Source organism: Aulonocara stuartgranti (assembly GCF_965226115.1).
Source record: "Aulonocara stuartgranti genome assembly, chromosome: 7".
In the NCBI taxonomy this organism is placed as follows: domain Eukaryota; kingdom Metazoa; phylum Chordata; class Actinopteri; order Cichliformes; family Cichlidae; genus Aulonocara; species Aulonocara stuartgranti.
The window spans coordinates 14,974,693-14,997,303 of NC_138945.1; the positions used below are offsets into that span (position 1 = coordinate 14,974,693).

The 22,611-nt window shown below is 39.8% G+C and overlaps 1 protein-coding gene across 1 annotated transcript; it reads right to left on the bottom strand.

Annotated features, from left to right (window-relative positions):
- Window positions 1-263: 263 nt before the first annotated feature.
- Window positions 264-20,843, bottom strand: dmgdh (dimethylglycine dehydrogenase). The gene is made up of 16 exons (XM_082541517.1): window positions 20,553-20,843; window positions 20,079-20,247; window positions 18,184-18,282; window positions 17,940-18,104; window positions 15,440-15,644; window positions 8,595-8,843; window positions 8,309-8,507; window positions 7,843-8,012; window positions 7,584-7,737; window positions 5,263-5,428; window positions 5,002-5,132; window positions 3,884-4,101; window positions 2,630-2,787; window positions 1,243-1,302; window positions 1,025-1,159; window positions 264-927 (listed from the first exon to the last, which is right to left on the bottom strand). The coding sequence occupies exons 1-16, from the start codon at window positions 20,669-20,671 to the stop codon at window positions 715-717; spliced, it is 2,610 nt and encodes an 869-aa protein (XP_082397643.1). The 5' UTR covers window positions 20,672-20,843; the 3' UTR covers window positions 264-714.
- Window positions 20,844-22,611: the final 1,768 nt, after the last annotated feature.

The window sequence follows — 22,611 nt, forward strand, 5'->3', positions numbered from 1 at the left end:
CCAACCCAGAAGGTATCAGTGTCTTTTCCTCAGATCAAACCCGGGGTCTTTCACTTGTTGTTCAGATGCGTAAACCACTTTGCTATGGAGCTACTATTTAAAAATCTATTATTACTTATCATGATTTTATTTTACATGCTTCACTATGATGCACTTTTATTTTTATATACTTAAAAGTATGCAGTAAAGCAATGTTAGTATACGCGGCTGACTGTGTAAACTACTAAATGTTAGAGGGAAGGAGTGGGAACACAGTGAGTGCTTTAATTATCAATGTACATCCATTTAATTATACTTACAGAAAACACATTTGGTTAAATCTTTGTACAGCTTTGCAAACACTGATCTTTTTTTAAGCACAAAAGTCAAGACTTATTTGGGCACCATTCAATCTGAAAATGAGTTTTTCTTCATAAGAGAGACAACAGTTGATGCGTAAACATTTGACAACCATTCATGAAATTACAAAAATGAAATTACTCTGTCAACAATGCAAGACACTGTGGTGCAGGAACACCCCAGTTTATAAGACTGTGCTGAGCTTTCGCACGCCTGTTTCAGACTTGTTCCTTGTAAGAAAACGGAATAAAGTTGACCTGAACTGGCCACAGACGTGAACACAAGCAACTCAGGATGTGAACCACCCTGACTCTTGTTCACAGTAAGATTGTTCTTCATTCACTGGTGGGAAACTGATGAGAGGACGGCCTGTGTTTATGCTTTGCTCTGAGCTTTCTTCTGCAGCCGGGTCCGCGTGGGCTCAGTGTGGATTAAGGGCTCTTGGATGACGTTGGCGGGGTACTTCTTCCCAAGCAGTTCCACCTCCACCTTCTGGCCCAAAGTGCTTAAGTCCAGAGGTAGATAAGCGAATGCCAGGCTCTGCTGGCTGCTGTAGCTGTAGGCACCAGAGGTTGTGTTGCCAACCACCTGAAGAGAAGGTCAAGGGACATCAGCGTCATGTGAATAATCACCAAATCTCTAAACTAAATTGGAAATTGAGTTTTGATCTTCTGTTGTCGCTAACCTTGCCATTGTACCAGACAGTCTCGTTGCCTTCAGGGTCGATATCATCTGTGTTCACAGCAATGTAGGACAGCTTCCTGTTCAGGCCCTTGGCTTTGATCTCCTGGAGAGCTGCTTTGCCGATGAAGTCAGCAGGCTGCAGGACCACAGACACAAACAGTTAAAGAGGAAATGCATGACTGAAACTGGAATATGAATGCATGCAGGAAACAACGTTACCTTGTTTAGTTTAATAAAATAATCTAGTCCTGCCTCCAGAGGGTTAGTGTCACAGTTCATCTGTAAAGATCAATGATTTTAAAAAAAATAAATCATAAGCTGTACTTTATAAAGTAATATTTTCACCAATATAATTGTGTCATTTGTTGTAAATTAAAAACAGTGAAATGCAACTTCACTTTATTAAGGCGGGTCTAATAAAAGGTGTTTGGAGTGTATACCATATACAGACTAGGTGAAAAAGATAAGAGAAGAAACATCTTCTCTCTCAAAAATTCAACTCTGTAAGATTCAGATTCTTTTCCAAAGTCACACAAAGACGTCTTTCTTTCATCTCCATTGTTTTGCAGATGTTCCTCTAATCCAGGGGTTTCAATCTTATGACCCAAGGCCCCAGTGAACAGTGAAATCCAGCCCTCATGATGGCTTTGCAAAGTGTGAAAACCCTAACCCTTCCAATGCAATGCTATTCATGATTGGTCCACTGGGTGTCACACTCTCCTAATGACAGTATCAAGGCCAAAGGCTGATATTCTAATATAAACACTACAAGTTAGACTGTGAAGCATACGCTGCTGTTTATTTGAGGCCTCTTTTGAAAATATCTTTATCATAAAAGGAAGAAATTGACACAGTTTGGGGTTTGGCGAGAAAAAAATGGACCATAGATCATAGTTTTTCACTGGGCTAAAAGGGAAGCTGTGCGTTTGGTGTTTTCATCGCTGATGGAATATAATATTAAAGGACCACTATGAGACAGATCATGGAGAAAAACCACAAGATTTGTGTTTTTTGAATCAGCCTGGCTGGTGATGCAGCACCCTCCTGACTTCAAAAAAAGGACAGCTGTCGTCCAAAACATTATGAAAAGTCCAAAAAATGCATCCCTCCATTTGCAGCCTGTATTTTTCTCTTGAATTTTGTCACAACAAGTAGTTTGTTTCTGTCGCCGTGTTGTCCTTAAAAGTGGATGAATTCATGAGTGAGGTTTTGTGAACTGTAATTTTCATCCCAGCCAAAGATTTGAATTCCCGACAGTTTGACAGCCTTCATACTGAAGAAAGCATCATGCGTGGCCTGCCTTACCACACCGAAGCCTCTTTGATTCACAGGAGAATTACAGGAGGCCGAATGGCTGCAAGGACTTGCTTTTTTGCGAGGCATATTTTATACCAGTTGAATACTTTCAAGAAACTTTTATAACAAAATTGTTATAAAAAGTTACAATATGACACTCAAAGTTTCCTGCTGAAGCTGATTTTGTGGAAGACGCAGCTATCAAGAGGTGACGTTTTCATTTCCTCTGTCTCCCTGTTACTGCGTAATATGCTGCTTCACATTTAAACAAGGAGTTTTTTTTTTCTTCTTCATGTATATATGTATGTACCTCAGCTCCCCACCCTCTAAAGCCCTTCTCCAGTCGGAGCGAGGCCATGGCATAGGTGCCGAAATTGTCAATGCCCTCGTCTTTTCCTGCTTCCATCATGGCCAGGTACACAGCTGCCAAGTCCTTCTGGTCAGTGTACAGCTCCCAGCCAAGCTCACCTAGACACAAAACACTTACACTTAAGAGCATGTCGATACTCAGCACTGAAAACTATGCGACTGAAAGGAAAAGACAAAAGAATGGGGGCAGTCATAAACTCTAAACTATGAGACTATGCACACTGTAAAAGATTCATAAAAATAAAAGAAAATATCCATAAACCGTGAACTGAGACCATGGAGTGTACATGTTTTATAAAAATAAAAGGAAAATTAATGAAATGAAAATTAAAGTAGTTGAAATAGTTGAAGAAAGATTTTAGTTTGAATGAGTAAATTCAAAATTTTATTTAACAGCTCACATTTTTCTTAAATAAAACATCTCAGTAACTCATAATTCTACTTTTAACCCAATAACCATCATTTTGACTTATCATAATTTTACTACTACTACGAATAATAATAATAATGATAATAATTATAAAAATAACAAGTCCCCGTATTGAGTTTGCATCTAAAATCTCTTAATGAATATTTCAGAAGTTTGCATTAGCAAGTCATAATATTTAATTGATGTCTAAACTTTGTTCGTAATAAGTCATAGTTTGCATTTTATTTTATAAATTAGGCTAAAGTTTGAGTTATTAAGTCAGAATTTTTGTTTTGGTATAAGTTTGTCTGAGTAATTCATAATATTGATTTTATATTTAATACTTGACGTTCTTTTTCCCCTAGATAATAATGACTTATTATTTGACTTAGTATGTCATTACTTTATTAGAATCTTGCATTTTTGTCAAAGTAAGTGAAAAATGTTCACTCGGTATCTCATAATTCTAAGTATCTCGAAATCCATGTGGAGTTTTCTTTTCTTGGGATAAATGAACCTCCGTATTTTTTTATATTCACTAAACTGATGTTTTTGAATTTCTTTTCTTTTGTGTTTAGACACAAAAGATGAGATGTCAGGGGTTCACCTAGAGTGCCTGTAGAAAATTTCACTCTTTTCACTATTTGAAATATTCGGTCTGGACCAGTATGGAGGAAGCACTGGCCAACACTGCTGTTAGGCATGGCTAAAAATATATATTATTGTGCAAAGCTAGCTAGGGAGAGTTGCATTGCAAGACGCAATAAATGAACTGCCTTGCACTACCGGTGTAGGAGATCCTGATGGCACGGACAGGCTTGCCGGCAAGCTGGATGGACTTGCAGTGGAGAAACTTAAATCCAGCTTCACTCATATCCTCATTTGTCAGTTTCTGGAGAACTTTGCGAGAGTTTGGTCCGGCAATGCCCAGCACACCTATGTCTTCTGTCACATTTGTAATGTCAACGTCATATCCACCTTGTGCAACTTCAGTTTCTATCCACCTGTGGCAAGTGCAAATCCACAAGGCAAAGAGCCGTTAATACATTTATAGACTAGACAAATTTTATGGGCTTTGCAAATATGTGAATTACCACTAGATGTCGCTACATGGCATAAAAAAAACTTCCTTTTTTGAAACTGTGGTAGAGAGTTGATTACAGTGAAGGAATGAAAATAAATGGTTTACGATTCTGCCTCGTGATTGGAGGAGCTCGAGGGGCGTTGTGTTAACAGCTGCAGATAGGTTTTAAGTTTCTGCAGTACAAAACTGACAGCAAGCCAGCACAGCTTGAACTGGGCGCAGGACAGAGAGCAAAACAGTGTTTGCTTAACTGCTAACAGTATGAGCACTGTGCAGGTACTGAAATATTGAAATGTAGTCTAAATCAATATGTGCGTGGAGTTTTAGACATGCGGCACTGATTCAGTTCTGCTACTCTTAGTATGATGCAGTACTTCATTTAAAGAGTTTCAGAGTTATTTTTTTTGATGAGCTAATTAGTTTACTCATTTTCAATATTAAATCACATCTTGGCAACTCACTTCAGTAACTGAGATTCATGGGTATTGGTGTATTTTGACCCAAAGCAAACTGAAAGGAAAACACAAACTTGGAGAAAATCTGAAGTATCAGCCTTAAGACAGAGCTCTGTGTTTTTCTGTGCTATGCAACAAAACTCCTTATTTCTCTGAGTAAGACTGTAATAAGGAACCCAGTCTGGAAAATCTATTGAGCCCAGGTTCACTGAAACTGCATGAAGAGATAATGTTTTAAAATATTCTTTTTAATTAAATTTCTATTTTTTATTTAAAGAAACTATTCAGGACAATTATTGCTGCTAAATTATCTACGGCTGAATTTGACAGAGAGTTTAAAGTTTAAAGGGTTTGATCCATTTCACCTGAGGTCGTGCAGCTCCGAACCGGAACCTGTGACGAGCAGAAACCTTCCTGGTGCCAGCTGGGTGATGGTAACCTCAGCGTATACTTTCCCAGAGGGTGTCAGCATGTGGCTGATGTTGGTCATGCCCACCTGAAAACAGGTTATGGAGTTTGAGAAAACTGTGTGGTCAGGACCGTTTGTGCAGCAGTACAGTGCACTGGATATGTGACCAACACAATCATCACTTTATGAGCTGAACAGTTTACATTAGGTCTTCTACCTTGGGCATGGTGTTGGCAAAGAGGCGATCCAAAAGCTTGTGTGAGTCCTTCCCCTTTACTATGAACTTGCCAAAAGGTGTCAGGTCTATTACTCCAACCTTCTCCATCACCAGCTTGCACTCTCTTCCAACTGGTCCAAACCAGTTGGTGCGTTGGAAGCTGGGTCTGAGCACAACACAAAATCAGTTAACTATGTATTTTACTTACTAGTGATTTGCTTATTTTATTACTTTTTCTATTTGAAAGTGTTATACGTTTCACTGTAAAAGGGCAGTGCACTGAGTGAATATTGTTCCAATGGGAATGAAATATAAACAAGACTAGAGAAAAAAAAACACTGATAAAAGTTTTAAAGTTTTGCAGACATACCAACATCTGTGCAGGCACTGCATTCTGTAACATCAAAAAAAGCAACACTATCCATTGCTATTGCATGAAAAATGTTCAAAGCTTATGTTGGAGCAAATTCAACAATCTTTTTAAGCAGTTCTAGTTAGAATTGATACAAGCCAACACATTGCTGGCCCCAAGACTGGATAAATGCATCAAGAAGGGCATCCAATGGTAAATCATTGGCAGACCAAACCATAGTAGATGGATTGAGGCCCAGTTTAACAACAATCACATGCAGTGCTGTTGGCCAACAGGGTGCTGGTGAAAACTGCGCTACTGTTGACTGAAGATAAAAGAGAAGGAAACAGGGAAGGCATGTTTGGAGGCAGCGAAAGAGAAGGAGTGTGGCAGAGAGAATAAGTACTTTAAATGGAGGGACTATGACTGGTAAAGAGAGAGCTGACTGATATGATGGAGAAAGTGAAGACTGAGGACTATGGGGAAGGGAAGCAAGGCCAGAAGCATTGGAGGTCATTTTGAAGGAAGATTATGTGAATAGGGTTGTAAAGGTGAAGAGAGTGCAAGACAGGATCATGCGTTTGAAACTAGAAATCAAAGGGGTAATTGTTGAATGTGTTTATACCCCAAAGGTTGGATAGTTGGAAGAGAAAGAGGAATTCTGGAGTAAGTTGGATTTAGTGGTAGAGTGTTCCCACGGAGGAGAGACTGACAAGAGATTCACTGGACATGTAGGTGCCAGGAACAGAGAGCATGAGGTCCTGGGTAGGTATGGCGTCAGGAAAGAAATGTGGAAGGGTAGTGGTTGAATATGGATGGTGGTGGATTTTGCAAAAAGGATGGAAATAGCTGCGGTGAATATGTTTCAAGAAGAGGAGGGTGAAATATAAGAGCGGAGGACAGGGGCACACAGGTGGACACAGGTGGAGTTGAAGGTGCTCAGATTTTCATTGGGAGGGACCATGATCGACAGCATTAGAAATGAATATATCAGCAGGAAAGCTCAGCAAGTAGGGAAAGGTGAGATGTTCTTGACATGTGACATCTTTGACCTCCCTACTACACTCCACTGGATAAGTGTTAAAGAAAATGGATGGATGGAAGCATGGATGAAATCAGAGAAGTTGTCCAAAGCAGAACCCCACCCCCCACAGCTGATGATAACCTCATGCTGACACTAGAGAACAAAGCCTGAGCAAAACAAACTCATACCACTACCAATATTCTGTCTTTTAACGGAGTATTCCAATATACAGGCTGATATTTTTTCCATAACATTTCTCATGTGTAGTTATCCAGTACTCATTTACACTCAATTCAGATAAAGAGATAATGTTTTAAAAGACTCCCATGTTATAGCTGATCTGACTGCTCGGATCAACTGGCTGATCGGTCAGGCTCTACATGAGATATCATGAGATTACCCAGAGTGCCTAAAAAAATAAATAAAAAATGTGTGTCCAACTATTTGAGATATTCGGTCTGGCTAAAAATATAAATTTTATTGTGCAAAACTGGCTAGCGGAAAGTTGCATTGCAAGACACAATAAAGGTTTTGCAAGATTATAACCGCAGCTTTTAGCTTCCATACAAACTAAAATAACTATGTCCCAGAAAGAGCCAAATATGCAACTGCCAAGAAGGCCAACTGGATATGTTTGAGGTTTGGACAACCCAAAGGCTCATCGACATGTGGGTTTGTAAAAGAGACTTGTGCATCTGCTGCATGTGTTCTTGAACAGTAGCAGCTGTTTAGTTTCAGTGGGGAATTTAAATGGTCCTCTTGTGCTAATATCGTCAGAAAGCCTGTTAGATGATCTCGGGCGAACTTGTACCTGTACTACCTGAAAGAGCTTGAAGGGTGGTGGATGTGGTGTTGTAATGCACAGTGGATTCAAGTGGGAAAAAATTAGCATTCAGATTTTCCATATCAAAAAGACACTGTTAGAAATTTACAGAGAAACCTTACTTGTATCCAATGTCATCTCCAGGTTTGTAGAACCAGTGAGGTTGCTCCCAGCCAGCATGAAAGCCCATAGATCCTTTGTCTTTCAGCAGCTCATAAACACCGCTAGTTCGGCAGGTTGGTCGGCCAGCAAAACGCTCCTCCTTGGGGTAACCAACTGCAGTGACCAACAGCATGAGGAGGACACAGCAGGCTTTTAGTAACAATATAATAGAAGGCTCTGTTCCACAAATGCTGTGCAGCTGTCCCATGTTCTTCTTACCCACATTGTTGAAGCCATAGGATTCTCGAGCTTTGGCACATATGAAGGGTACATCAGTCCACTTGCCATAGCGGTTGGGGTCACATTCGATCAGGTCGTATGGAGGTTCTCCGTTCGTGATCCATTCACTCAGGAACTTGCCTATGCCACCAGCATGAATAATACCATACCTAAACAAATATTAAATCAGAGCTTTAGGTACTATCGATTGGCTTTGATGGATTTTAAGAAAAAAAATAAAGCTTTTCAAAGAAAATCAAAGTCTTCTAGAGGTTTAAGTCACACTGCATCTAAAAATATGCACATCACATTTGTAAGTTACATATAGTTGGGATGCAACTCCAACTGCATGTTGTAATGCTAGCCAAATCAATGACTCGTACTACATCAGCTATTTTTTCTGTCTTTCACCTCTTAGCAGTATTTTAGATAGATACGGTTCAGCAACACCTGACTAAACACACACCCAAAGCCAATCGCTGTCCAGTAGTTGCGAACTCCACAGTGTGGTCCAACCATAGGCAGGAGGTCAGGAGTGTATGTGATTGGTCCAGAAACAATGTTAATGATGTCAGCTTTCTTTAGTACAGGGACCATCTCCATGGCCTTTTCCACATGCTCCATTATCCTGTCCAAGTCAGACTCAAACAGCTCCTTTCCAAAACCTGCAGGCAGATAGAAACAGTCATGCACAGGAAGATGAAAACTTTGTAGAAATATTTAGATTGGAAAATCTGATGTGGCAGACAGACCTGGTGGTACTCCATCTCTCACCCAGGAGTCCTGTAAAACCATCTTTTCCATCTTCTCATAGGGGCCAAACAGCAGGCCATCTCTTTCCTGACGCAGGTAATAAGACCCCTCCAGGTCCCTGATGACCGCCAGCTCCTCCTTCAGAGCCTTCACCTCCGGTATCGTTGCTGTCACAATGTACTGGTGATGCACTGGAATAGTAGGGTGTTCAAACCCAATCATCTTGCCAACCTCCCGGGCCCAGAAACCTGAAAACAAATTAGATGCAGTCAGTTCAGCTGAAGAGGTGAAGTCAGCCAACAGATAGAGTTGGCTCGCTCTCAATCTCTAAATGCATCTTTGACAAATATTTGTTCAGAATTGTCGTCTCATGAAAACATAAATGTCAGTCAGTTAAAGGTGAAGGCTCAAGATTTCTAGCTTATCTTTGCATAAAGGGGAATCATGATGCTAGCAAACAACAGCCATTTCCAAAATGTAGCTTCTCATAAAAATTTACAGAAGCAGAGTGGTAACAATCATCTTACTCACAGCATGAAACTGGGCTTCCTATTTAAAGAAACATTTTTTAAAGGATGTTTTTCTTTTATTGTTCGATTCTTTATAAAACTACCAAACAGATTACAGAATGTTTAAAAGGTCTGTTGTCTCTGTGTTTTTAAATTGAAACAGCAATTTATTATCATTATCATGGCATGATCAGATTGTGGAAGAAATGTGATTTAAGTGACTTTGAATGGGGCATGGTTGTTACTGCCAGATGGGCTGGTCTGAGTATCTTATCTGGGATTTTCCAACACAACCATCTTTAGGGTTTACAGACAATAATCCAGAAAAAGAATATCTAGTGAGCAACAGTTCTTTGGGTGAAAATGTTCATGCGAAAGATGAAAGAAAAATGGCCAGAGTGCTTCAAGCTGATAAGAAGGTAACAGCAAGTCAAATAACGATTTGTTACAACCAAGATATGCAGAAGAGCATCCCTGAATGCTCATTGTGTCTAAACTTGAAGCACATGAGCTACAGCAGCAGGGGGAGTCTGGCTGCCACTCCTGTCAGCCAAGACCAGGAAACTACAATCAAAACTGGACAATAGAAGTGCTGCAACATTTGGAGGGTAAGATCCAAATTTTGCATAAACAACATGAAAACAAGGATGTATCCTGCTTTATATCAAACAATGGTTGATGCTAGCGGTGGTGTAATGGTTCCTGGAATATTTCCTTGGCACACATTTGGCACTTTGACACCAAATAAGCATTGTTTTAATGGCAGTCTACCTGAGTATTGCCGCTGATCACGTCTATCCCGTCATGATCACATTTGTACCCATCTTCTGATGGCTGCTTTCAGCAGGATAACACACCAGGTCACAAGGTTGAAAGTCCATCTCTAACTGGTTTCTTGAACATGACAATGATTTCATTGTACTCCACAGTCACCACATCTCAATCTAGTAGAACATTGGGATGTGGTAGAATGGGAAATTCATATAAAGAATGTGCAGCTGACAAATCTACACCAACTACTTTCAACTCCCGCCACAGATTTTCTATGGGGTTGAGGTCTGGAGACTGGCTAGGCCACTCCAGGACTTTCAAATGCTTCTTACGGAGCCACTCCTTTGTTGCCCGGGCGGTGTGTTTTGGATCATTGTCATGTTGGAAGACCCAGCCTTGTTTCATCTTCAAAGTTCTCACTGATGGAAGGAGGTTTTAGCTCAAAATCTCACGATACATGGCCCCATTCATTCTGTCCTTAACACGGATCAGTCGTCCTGTCCCCTTGGCAGAAAAACAGCCCCATAGCATGATGTTTCCACCCCCATGCTTCACAGTAGGTATGGTGTTCTTGGGATGCAACTCAGTATTCTTCTTCCTCCAAACACGACGAGTTGAGTTTATACCAAAAAGTTCTACTTTGGTTTCATCTGACCACATGACATTCTCCCAATCCTCTGCTGTATCATCCATGTGCTCTCTGGCAAACTTCAGACGGGCCTGGACATGCACTGGCTTCAGCAGCGGAACACGTCTGGCACTGCGGGATTTGATTCCCTGCCGTTGTAGTGTGTTACTGATGGTGACCTTTATTACTTTGGTCCCAGCTCTCTGCAGGTCATTCACCAGGTCCCCCCGTGTGGTTCTGGGATCTTTGCTCACTGTTCTCATGATCATTTTGACCCCACGGGATGAGATCTTGCGTGGAGCCCCAGATCGAGGGAGATTATCAGTGGTCTTGTATGTCTTCCATTTTCTGATGATTGCTCCCACAGTTGATTTTTTCACACCAAGCTGCTTGCCTATTGTAGATTCACTCTTCCCAGTCTGGTGCAGGTCTACAATACTTTTCCTGGTGTCCTTCAAAAGCTCTTTGGTCTTGGCCATGGCGGAGTTTGGAGTCTGACTGTTTGAGGCTGTGGACAGGTGTCTTTTATACAGATGATGAGTTCAAACAGGTGCCATTCATACAGGTAACGACTGGGGGACAGAAAAGCTTCTTACAGGAGACGTTACAGGTCTGTGAGAGCCAGAGATTTTCCTTGTTTGAGGTGACCAAATACTTATTTTCCACCCTAGTTTACGAATAAATTCTTTACAAATCCTACCATGTGAATTCATGGATTTTTTTTTTCACATTCTGTCTCTCACAGTTGAAGTGTACCTCTGGTGCAAATTACTGACCTCTGTCATCATTTTAAGTGGGGGAACTTGCACAATCGGTGGCTGACTAAATACTTTTTTGCCCCACTGTATGTGATGCTATAATGTGAGTACTGACCTCTGAGATCAGTTTTTGAAAATATGCCACCAGCAGGTGCTCCAATCCAATACTGGCAAGGTGTGCTAGTACTGGTGCAAGCTGGATTTCTAATAACACTGACTGCTGGAGTATTTCATCACTTGCAAGGAGGGTTAAGGGATTAGATTTCATAAAAATGTCACATCACAGGGGCAAACACACAGGTGTACACATAGATATATGCAAGACAGACACACATAAGACCCGAAAATGAAGGCAAGAATAAATAGGACAGCACAGATTAAATAGATTCAATATAAACCACGAGGAACTAGTTTAAGAGCCCTATCGCTAATCTAATGTATAAGCATTACAGCATTAGAAGCAAAAAAGAAAAAAGAAAATACAAGTCACAACTATAAAAATCACATGTTATGAGATGACACCAGACATGAATCAGAAGTTACCCTCAGGGTTCAAAGCTCTACATTATTCACCAGAGCAGTTTTTTCACATAGAGGGCACTTCAGTGTGTAGAAGGAATACTAAGCTTAATTTACAACATCACAACATTTTGGTTAAGTTGCTTACTTGAATGTGTTCACTTAGAGTTTCCCCAACTCTTTCTCTTAAAAAAATAAATTTGCATACACCTGAAGTACAGCATAACCCGTTTTATAAATTAATAGCCACAAAACAAATATGATGGGACACGTGAAAGCAACACAGATGTGTACTAATGCCTTTGCTGGGGCCCAGAGTGTGAAGCCAGAGAAAAACCTGTTGATCCCTGCTATCTTTAGCCAAGTGTTGCAACATACTCTTGTCAGCAACTCTTCACAAGAATTTGTATTCAATCTATGTACTCGTATGCAAGTCTGTAGCATAATAACATTGCAGATTCTATTTACAGTTGGTTACAGGTTGGAGCTTCATATACACAACACTTTAAGAGTTACTGAGTTACCTAGTAAACATTGGTTAATGGAGTAAAGTTTGTTTCTCTGAGAATTATAATAGTCAGACCAATTTACTGTAAAATCAGAGGCTAAACAGCTGTTTGCCACATGCTCAGAATATGTCTAGTTCAGTGGGTGCTGCTAGTCAACTGTGGTATGAGTAAAACAACTTTGAAGAGACTCAGTTTATTATCAGCTACTGGAGGGAGAGCGATTCAAGTTAGCAAGAAGTAATACTTAAACGATTCAAAACAAAAAATGGTTAACCCAGTTTATATGTTACAATGTGAGGCACTGAATGGTCAGAAGAGATATCCAGAAGTGATGGACTGTAGTTTATATACTTAGCTAAATGTAAAGGATAACATAATGCAAAACTGCCAAATCACACTTACTGCTTCCACAGGAATTCAGAGGGCAGGTAGCAGCAGGTGCTGCTAAAAATGCACTTCATTTATGGATCATTAGAAAGTGTGAACACCTGTATATAGTTTTGGCATTTTGCTGGTCTGGAAGATTCAGCGCTGTGTCAACACAAAGCCACAATTGCTGCAAAGTCAGATTGTACATTTTGGGGTGGCTGTGGCTCGGGAAGCAGAGCAGGTCCCTTACTAATTAGAAGTTTGGTGGTTTGATGCCGCTCTGTTCCAGTCCGCATGCAAAATATACTTGGTTAAGATACTAAGGTGCTCTCCGACGTATCCATCGCAGTATGAGTGTGTATGAATTTTAGATAGAAAGTACTTACATAAGAAAAGCACAGAAAAAGTGCTTGTGTGAATGATTGATTAAGGCGAGCTAAACAGAAGTGCTCTGAGTGCTCAGAGTAGATATAAGAACCAGCCCATTTACAATGTTCGCATAGACTGCAAAAGAACCCCCCCAGCAAAAGCTACATTTCAGACTGTACAGGGCTTGGTTAGCATGCTAAATTTTAAAATTAATGACAGTACAGTACAAAAAAAAAAAAAAAAAAAAAAACCCACTGAGCAGGTATCACTTGTTTGGAAGGGTTGCCAGAAGAAAGCCTCTTCTCTTCTCATATGAACAAACCACAAGACCTCTGCAACAATGTCCTTTGGACAGACAAAGTGTAGTCACAGCATAAACACCTCATAACAACTGTGGAGGTGGAGGGGTGATAATAATCTGGGCTTGTTTTGCAGCCAAAGGACATGGGCACCTTGCAGTCCCTGAGTCGACCATGAATTCCTCTGCATATTGCAGTTTCTACAGTCAAACATGAGGCAATCTGTTCAACAGATTGCCTCATGGCTGAAATTTATGTCATACAACAAGACAGTGATCCCAAGCACATAAGAAAATCTGCAACTGAATGACCGAAAAAGAAAATAATCAAGTTGCTGCAATGGCCCAATCAAAGTCAAGACTCCTGACTGAAAGGCTGTGGGCGGGGCCTTAAGTGAGTGGTGCAAAAACAAACGCTCATAGACCTCAATGAACTAAAGCAAGGTTTTAACTTTGCTAGTTTGGCCATACATTTACACTATTTCATCATGTGATCTGCTATAATAAAGATGGATAAGGAAATGAAAGGGTGAGCTACAAGTTACTGATCTAATGCTAATGAATAGTTTTTAAGACTAACGATTAAGTAAGAGCTAAAAATGATAACTAGTGAAGTATTAGAAACAGTTTTTATTAATAACAGATCGAAAGTTATGCAATGGTGAAGAAGATGAATACATGCAAAAATCACTGAAACAACAAATGAAATTCCAAGTAAATAGAACCAAACCAGCCTGTACACACATATTTTACATGATGAACAGACTCTAGTACTACAGACAGAAACATTGAGAAAACACTGAAGATAATCAAACGATCGCCTCGTATATTAGGTTCACATGGCAACCATGAGCTTTGGCTTCAACTGAGCCCTCTTTGGTAAGGAGGATGCTTTGATAGGAAGAGGACTTACAGGCTGTACTGCAGATCACACTTTCAACTGTGAGATGTTTTCAACAAAGAGATGTTTGCTGTAGAAGCATAGAGTTTGAGAATGTAAAGGAGTTTTTTGCCACGCTATGTGAGACTGCCCATGAAGCAGAAGAAACTCAAGAACCACAAAAAATTATATTAATCGAATAAATTTAAACTTATTTTGTAAAACTTTGCCTTTTGTTAAAGCTAAACCACAAACCCAAGGTCCCTGCATGCAAGAAGGAGCAGCTGCACAGCAGTAGTGAAAGGCTTAGAACTGCATGTCAGGAGGAGGAGGATTACATGTGCTGCTGCTTCAAGATTGGATGAAATCTGACCTGTTGCCCTAAGTCGATTGGCTGTTACAGTGATGGCGAAATGCCAGCAAGGCCTCAACATAACTGGATTCAACCAGAGTAAAGAAAATATGAAAGGAAGAAAATGTGAATGAAGTAGTAAATATGCTCTGCTGCTAAACATTTGCTATTTTCAGCTTCTTTACACCTTTGTGTGTGCTCCAAAACACATGAACAGACATAGTTTTGTTTCTAGTTTGTTATTTTTAAACTGTGCACATCTTTCAAATTCTGGTATTTATTTTTTGGCGGTGGTTGTTTGACTACAGTCGCTATTTCATTTGCCATTTGTTTCTAAGTTTGTGCATTACATTAAAAAAAGGGTGACTAATGAAATGCATGACTCCACAGGGGAGCACAGACAGGAGAAAGAGAGTGAAGCACATTCTTGAACTTCTGCCAGAAAAACAGGCAACAGCAGCAAAGAGCCGTGGCCAACAAAATCCCCCAAGAACTGGTATGACCCGGTTCAGACCAAAAACTCTGTTTTCTAAACTTTTCAGCCAGTGGTCTGGGTGGGCAAAGGTCTCCTACCAGAGTATCTATAGATAGATAAGGTGTTTTACTGTGGTCTGAAATCCGATATCTATCCTTTTCCCACAAAAAAAGAAACAAATAAAACAAAAACTATTCTTCTTTTACCAACATACACACGAAGAAACTTGAGACAAAGAAGAAAAATCTGGACTTGAACATATTCACATGTGAGTTGCAGACTGCACTTATTCCCTTGTACTTTTCCTTACATTTTCTGCATGGATATAGTGTTTACCATCTAAAATATCAGGATCACCGCTCCTATTATCCTTTGAATAAATGCGTATAGAGATTATGAATATTCACCTGCTGTGTTGACAATGCGGTTTGCCCGAATTGTTCCATGAGAGGTCTGCACGTCCCACTTGCCATCAGACGTTGGCTCGAGGCTCGTCACGGGGGCATTATTATAAATCTGGGCACCATACATACGAGCTCCAGCAGCCAGAGCCATAGTCAGAGAGTAAGGGTCGATGTGGCCGTCTCCTGGGGTGTAAAGACCTGCCAACACCTAAGATTAAACAGAAACCTTCACACAACAAATTCAAAATGGTGATTCAATAATAATAATAATAAACTTAATAATTAGCTGATCAAGCAGCTCCATGAAGATATATTGCTAACAGTGAAATATATCAACTCTATCGACTCAACTATCGACTCTAAGCACTTAAGCAGACGCAGGTCAACAACATATCAACAGATGTCTCATTCTTTGGGTCATTTAACTTAAGAGGTTTGTAGGTTTTACCTTTCTAAGCTGATGTCATACCAAAAACCTAATATTAGATCAACTAATTATTCCCTTATCATAACTGTGTTTGGTAAATTTCAGGAGCGCTGGATCAGGTCAACTTTAAAGCCCAACTTTACAACACTCGTCGAGATGTTTAGCTTTGGATCTAATGCTAAACTGTGAACTTTGGACAGAGCCAAGAGCACAAAACCAGGAACATACAATGACATGTTTCAGCAATAAAATAATAATAAAAACATTTCTAAATTTATTTTAAACTTTAATAGCTCATCCATTTTTCAGCAAGATTTCTACTCGTGTTTAAAGCTCAGATAAAGTAATAATTTTTACATATTTCTTGATTTGGATCACTCCCAACCGGTCATGACAGATGGCTGGCCTTCCCCAAGCCAGAGGTTGCTTCCTGTTAAAAGGGAGTTTTTCCTTCCCACTGTCACCAGGTGTTTGCTCACATGGGGTTCATCTTACTGTAGGGGTTTTCTCTCTATTGTAGAGTCTACAAACCTAATTTAATCATTAAATATAGATATAGATATACAGATATAGATCAGGGATACATTTATACTGACATGATTATCTGAAATGTCTGAACTAGATGGAACTAGTTTGTTTACAAAACCATGCTACAAATAAAAGATGCAGAGAGTCATTTAGAAATGTCACATAGTTTGTGCCATTTGAGAGTCTAGCACTCCAGTGTTACAATACTCTCAGCACTTTTTAAAGTATGTACCAGAGCAGCATTACAACTAAGCAGACGCATGCATGGTCTTAAGTGGGGGAATGTTTATGGCAAGTATCTAACCAGTTCTTGAAATACATTGCTTGAAATCTGTTAAACAATGAGCTCATCACTTTATCTTGTATTTTCAATATAACAGCTGATAGAGGGTTATGAGAACCTTTTACTGTCTAAAAGCTGGTATTGGAATTGCCTGCAAAAATCCAGTATTGGTCGGAGTCTAAGTTAAACATCTCCTTGCTGTAGTTTCATAATGGAAAAGGAAGCACTCCAAGAACGCAAATGTCCGCCAAGGCAGTTCACTGTCTGGGCAGTGTTTCCTTTTAAGGGAATAGCATTATATTTTATTTATATTTATTTTGTTTTCTTTAATCTTTTTTAACATGCTTTCAGAGGTTTGTAGCGCACTAAAAACCATGACCAATGTTTACTTTAATTACACAAACAGGAGAAGGTAATGGATAATAGGTATTGATTTGTAATCAACAGGGAATGAATATTATTACTTATACAATATAGAGCTTATTGTATAATATCATTATTATTTATAATTTTATGAAAGTTTGACCATATTTGATGTTGAAGAAGAAGTCAGAAGTCCAAAAGTAATGTGATATTTAGAATGCCCATATATCATTCTCTATATGCTGTCAATACAAACAACTGCAGTAAGGAAAAAGGGTTTTAAATAGCTCTGCACAGCATCTCTCTGACTTTCAGATTAATCTACTGACTTTTATAAAAGGTCAGAGGTCAAATGTGACGTGATACTTAAAATCTTTATACAGTACTTTCTATATGTTGACAATACACAGCACACTTGTAAGACTCATCTAAGTTAAACGGTTATTTCTTGACCAACAGGTTATTACGCTGACCTTAATGACCTTGGTGGATGTAAGAAAAATTTTAAGGCACTTACTCTCCACCCCTATAAAGTTTTATCAAAATTAATCTAAAACTTTTCGAGCTGTTGCGCTTATAGACAGTAAGCATGGCAAGCACGTGTGCAAAAAACATATCCTCCATAGCAGAGGTAATAATTAGTGAACAGTTAGCAGAGTGATATTTATCTTCTCTAACTCTTGTCAAGAAGTCAAGTATTTGGCTTTAAAAGTTTTGGGTAATTGAATACCAAAAAACCACATCTGTCAAGGTTCAGATAAACACTGTGCTTCTTCACAGTTTCTAATGTCTGTTTCAAGACAATAAAAAGATTGAGCAGGAACAAGTTTGAGAACAATCGAATTTATGACTTCTTGCTATCAGAAGTCATTAATGTGACTAATCCACAAAGGCATACAGACCTTATCCATATTAAGCAGAGGGAAGAGTTCTTGGATTTTTTCTGGTCCGATGAGGTACTGTTCTGTCACATGCCAGTGTGTGCGGGTCATCTGGTACTTCATTTCATCCACTCGAATCGGCGTTGAAGCAATACGAATGCTGCCAGGCTGGTGCAAGCCCACTGCCTGCAGAGAAAGTCAATATAAAAGATATACAAATATACAAATACAGTTATGCTTGTAAAAGCTAAGGAAAGTACCTCACCTGTCCAGTTTCAGCCTCCAGGGTCTCATATAATTTTATGCTGTCATGATGGATTTTCTTGAGGTTGATCCCTGGATGGTAGTATGTTGTCAAGCCAGCCTAAAATACAAACACACCATTAAGATAATTGGAAAATACACCCAGCAAGATACTGCTTTCACATATTCCAACTTAAAGCTGCAAGAACTGCTTTTTGGCCACTTGGGGGCAGCAAAAAAAAAAAAAAAAAATCAATGAGCCAAAACACTAAAATATTCCTTAAAGCTGTGGGAGCTCTAAGGAGCATTATAGCAATATACATAATCTGAACCGCTAATATCGCTCTTCATTAAACATTAAAAAAAGAAATCACAACTTCTGCCAGCAATGTTGTGGGGATGGAGCTGGACTCTCTTGGGGTGGTGATGGAAAAGCGAATGTTATCCAGGATAAAGTCAGTGTTGGATAATTTCTCCCACCCACTCCATGACGTGCTGGCTAGCCACAGGCGCACGTTCAGTGAGAGACTGAACCACTGAACGACACAGGAAATCATTCCTGCCTGTGGCCATCTCCCTGTACAACTCATCCACCTAATACACAGTATAGTGCTATAGCGACACCCTTTTTATATATTGTGCTATTTCTTACTTCTTGTATTGTCCATTTTTGTTATTGTTTGTACTGGAGCACTGTAACCAACATAATTTCCCCTAGGGATCAATAAAGTATTCAGATTCTGATTCGAATTACATATATTGGTTGGCAATTATAAGTCTGCAGCTACCCTAATTCCTCACCCAGTGTCCACTGGGTCCCTGCCCATCCAATGAGGCAAGTAAGTGAAGAGCAAGTTTCCCCTCTGACATGTGAAATGTCTATTAATAGTATAGGAGTGTTGCGTTTTTGTAAATGAATAACATGGAGTGTAAGGAGCAAGAGGATCAGGACCACAAGTACCTTGAAAACTTAACAGTTGCTCTCACTGGAAAGGGAGTAACAACTGGATGACAGCCACTTGCCAGTACTCGATCTAAACACTTTCACTGTCAAGGAAGAGCCAGACTTCAGTTTTCTAGCAGTATTAACCTCCTAGGACCCTGCGTCCACATATGTGGACATCACATTTTGGGTTATTTAGACCAAAATACTAAATTTTGCTCTACATGGGCCTGATATCCTCTTACGAGGACACTATACTGCTACTGTTCTATCAAAATTTTAAACAAATATCCTCATATGTGGCTCTGATTTTTCTTAAAAACAAAAATAATTTAAAAAAAATCTGGTAATTCTTTGTTTTTACATTCATCGGGCCTCAATCAGCCCAAATATCAAAGAGAAATTAAAAATGCATGCTGTGAAAGAGTTCAGGTCTTAGGAGGTTAAAGGCTCAGTACCTTCAAATTATTCTGGAGACATGTTATGCTTATCATTACACCACATCACTGACCCAAGACCCAAAATTGAGTCATTTTATTATATTTTTCTTAAGTATTAAGCTAAGAAAGCTCATTCAGAGAATATAAAAATAAAGGCAATTTGAAAAAAATAATAATAATTGTTTCTCATTTTCCAAGCACAAATGCCAAATATACCCTCTTTCCAGTCTCTTAATTTTGAGCATTTGCTTATTCTTCTCTGTTATGCAAAACTCCAACTGTCAGATTACAATTCAACTGAAGGAAAGAAGCCAAATGTAAAGATTTCTTTCAATAACTGATGTAAAATTCAAGTTTAATGGGAGCAGTGGTTTATTGACTTTGGGCTGTGGTCCTTTCAACGTTAATGAAGGTAATAATGGTCGCCAACCAACATGAAAGTGAAATGTGTGACCCTGGCCTTTCTCTGGCTTCACATTCAGGACCCTGCGGACCCCTGTAGGGTCTTTGGTCTCAGCACTTTTGTAAACTTACAGCATGCCAGGTAGATCCAGCTGTCAGCTCAGTCTTCTCAAGCAGAACCACATCCTTCATCCCAGCTTTGGCCAGGTGATAGGCCAAGCTGACGCCCACACACCCTCCACCAATGATGACAGTCTCTGCAGTGTCCTTCCACCGCTTTCCCAAAACTGAAGATGCATCACTGCCAGGACAGGAAGCAATTTAACTGCAGGTAAAATAGCTACAGCGCCATGCAACATGCACAAGTTACAAAAGTAGCTTGATAATGATGTACTGAGGTCAGCAAGTTGAGACTTTAAGTTCAGATAAGACTAAAGTGTGTTAAGTCCAACAGTTTTGTGTGAAGCTTGCATATCACGTTAAGTTTTGCTGCACAAATCGATCACTTTCATGGCATTTTTAAAGCCTCATTTGTGATCGTTACCCTGACCAAAACTGGCTGCATGAGACGAATCCTTAAAAATGAATCAAACTAAACTGTCTCACCTCTCCTCTTGTTTTCTTGAGGTGCAGCTGATGGTTCTCAGAGGCTGCCCAGCGACGCCTCGACACGAGGCTAAATCTCTGCGCAACTGAACTCTGATGAGGTTTAGTATCCAAGCCATGACTGAGAAACAGTACTGATGTTTAAAAAAACTACCAATGCACCACGAAGCATGACCAGCCCCCCTCTCTCGGAGTCCCTGTACTGTCGAGTGCAGTTACAAATATCCCACTTTTGCACTGACAGCCGCTTTGGCACGCCCACAGTTCGCGAACCAAGTCAGGACGAAGGTTTAACGCAGTTAACGCTTTGTGTGCTGAGACTTCAAATGTAGGTCAGTTAGGCTGGTTTAAAAAAAAGAAAGAAAGAAAGAAAGAAAGAAAGAAGAAAAACTTTGTTGAGGGTTAAACTAATGTGCTGTCAGAGAAAACCCTCATTAACATTCTGTAAGAGTCTGTATTTGTTTTTGCAGTAACTGGTTTCTGAACACACACTGAGTTTTTTTTGTAGGTGTTAAAACCGTTGCAGGACTGTTTTTATATCTATACAGGGATGTCGTTTTAGCACAAAAACTAATGGCACTTAAAAAAAAATTGTGAGCATTTGATCAGTTTTTTTCAGCAACATCTAAAAAAAATGTAGCAGTGCCATGTGTTTATTTTATGAACAGGAAGACAACAGGAATCACTTTAGGTTTGCAGAGGTTACATAAGCTCTGCAGAAAAGGTGATTAATGTGACAGAGTCCTGTGGTCTGCCATAATGACAGCAGCGCTTTAAGCCACAAAAACATAACATGCAGAAATTGTGCTTATAATGCTGCTGATTCTAGGGAGATATAAAACATACCAAAATGTGCATAACTTGTTGATTCATAGTGCAGTACAGTAACACTGTTTTTCACAGAAAGCCTTGCACCAGTTGTTTGTATCACCAGGTTTTTTGTGTCAATAGAATCGACTCACAAATGTCTGTCAGATCCAGTTTGAACAATCCATTCAGAAGCATTTATCTCTGAGTAGCCCTTGAGCCTGTAACCCAAGCGGGACAGCTGCAGCAGGTTTGAACTGGGTGCTGATAACTGCTTTATATGAACACAGAAATGAAGAAAGGATATTCACTACAGTACTGATTCATGTTGTGCATGTAATAGCTAAGCTCACAAAAAAGAAAAGCCAGAGTCTACGCAAACGCATGCAGTGGAAAAATATATAACTTTACACAAACACTTGCAAAATAACAACAACAAAGGAACAGCACCGCTGTTGCTGGACTAATTATTAACTCAAACATGGACGACAGGTTTTGGGCATCACCACACATGGTGCTGAAGATAAAACTGTAGCAGTGTATAGGCTGCCAGCTTCTGTTTGGACTATAATGTGCTGCACATTCTTTTTGCAAAACCCACCACCATCTACATTTCTTATCTTCTCCTTAACACTACCTCCTCATCACTTCTGTTCCCTTCACCTACATATCCATTTAAGTCTGCTTTGCCAATCTCTTCCTTAATGGCGACACTCTCTACCACTTAATTCAACTTACTTCATAATTCTTTCACTTCTAACTAACATCCAACTTTGGGGCATACACCAAGGCAGACAGTGTTCAACCTCACACCTTTGACTTCCAGGCTCTCTTCACCTTTACAACAATCTTCACATATCTTCCTTCAAGACTACCCCTACTCCACTTGCCTTCCCATCAACATAACAGGTTGAATCCACCTCCAGTGCTCACAGCCTTGCTTCACAGCCTTGCTTCTCTTTCATCTGGTCTCCTGCACACACGATATATCTGTGATACATCTTTACCAAAATTCTCCATATCAGCCAGTCAAAGTCCCTAGATTTAAAATCTTTGCTCTCACCATCATACTCCTGTCTGTCCTTCTCTCTTGGTGCCCTCTAACACATTTTCCAGTATGGAAATCTCATTAATGGCGATCCACATGTTTTAGTTACGATGGATGCACTTCCTGATGCAACCCTCTCCATTTATCCGATCTAGGGATCGGCATTAGGAGTACCTGGCTTGTGGCCCCGACTGTGCCTGAGTT

Coding starts and splice junctions, on each gene's coding strand:
- dmgdh (XM_082541517.1), bottom strand. CDS start 20,671: ATGGCTTGGATACTAAACCTCATCAGAGTTCAGTTGCGCAGAGATTTA. Junction 4,102..5,001: donor TCGGAGCTGCACGACCTCAG/GTGAAATGGATC, acceptor CACTTGCCACAG/GTGGATAGAAACTGAAGTTG. Junction 2,788..3,883: donor CATCAGGATCTCCTACACCG/GTAGTGCAAGGC, acceptor TTTTGTGTCTAG/GTGAGCTTGGCTGGGAGCTG.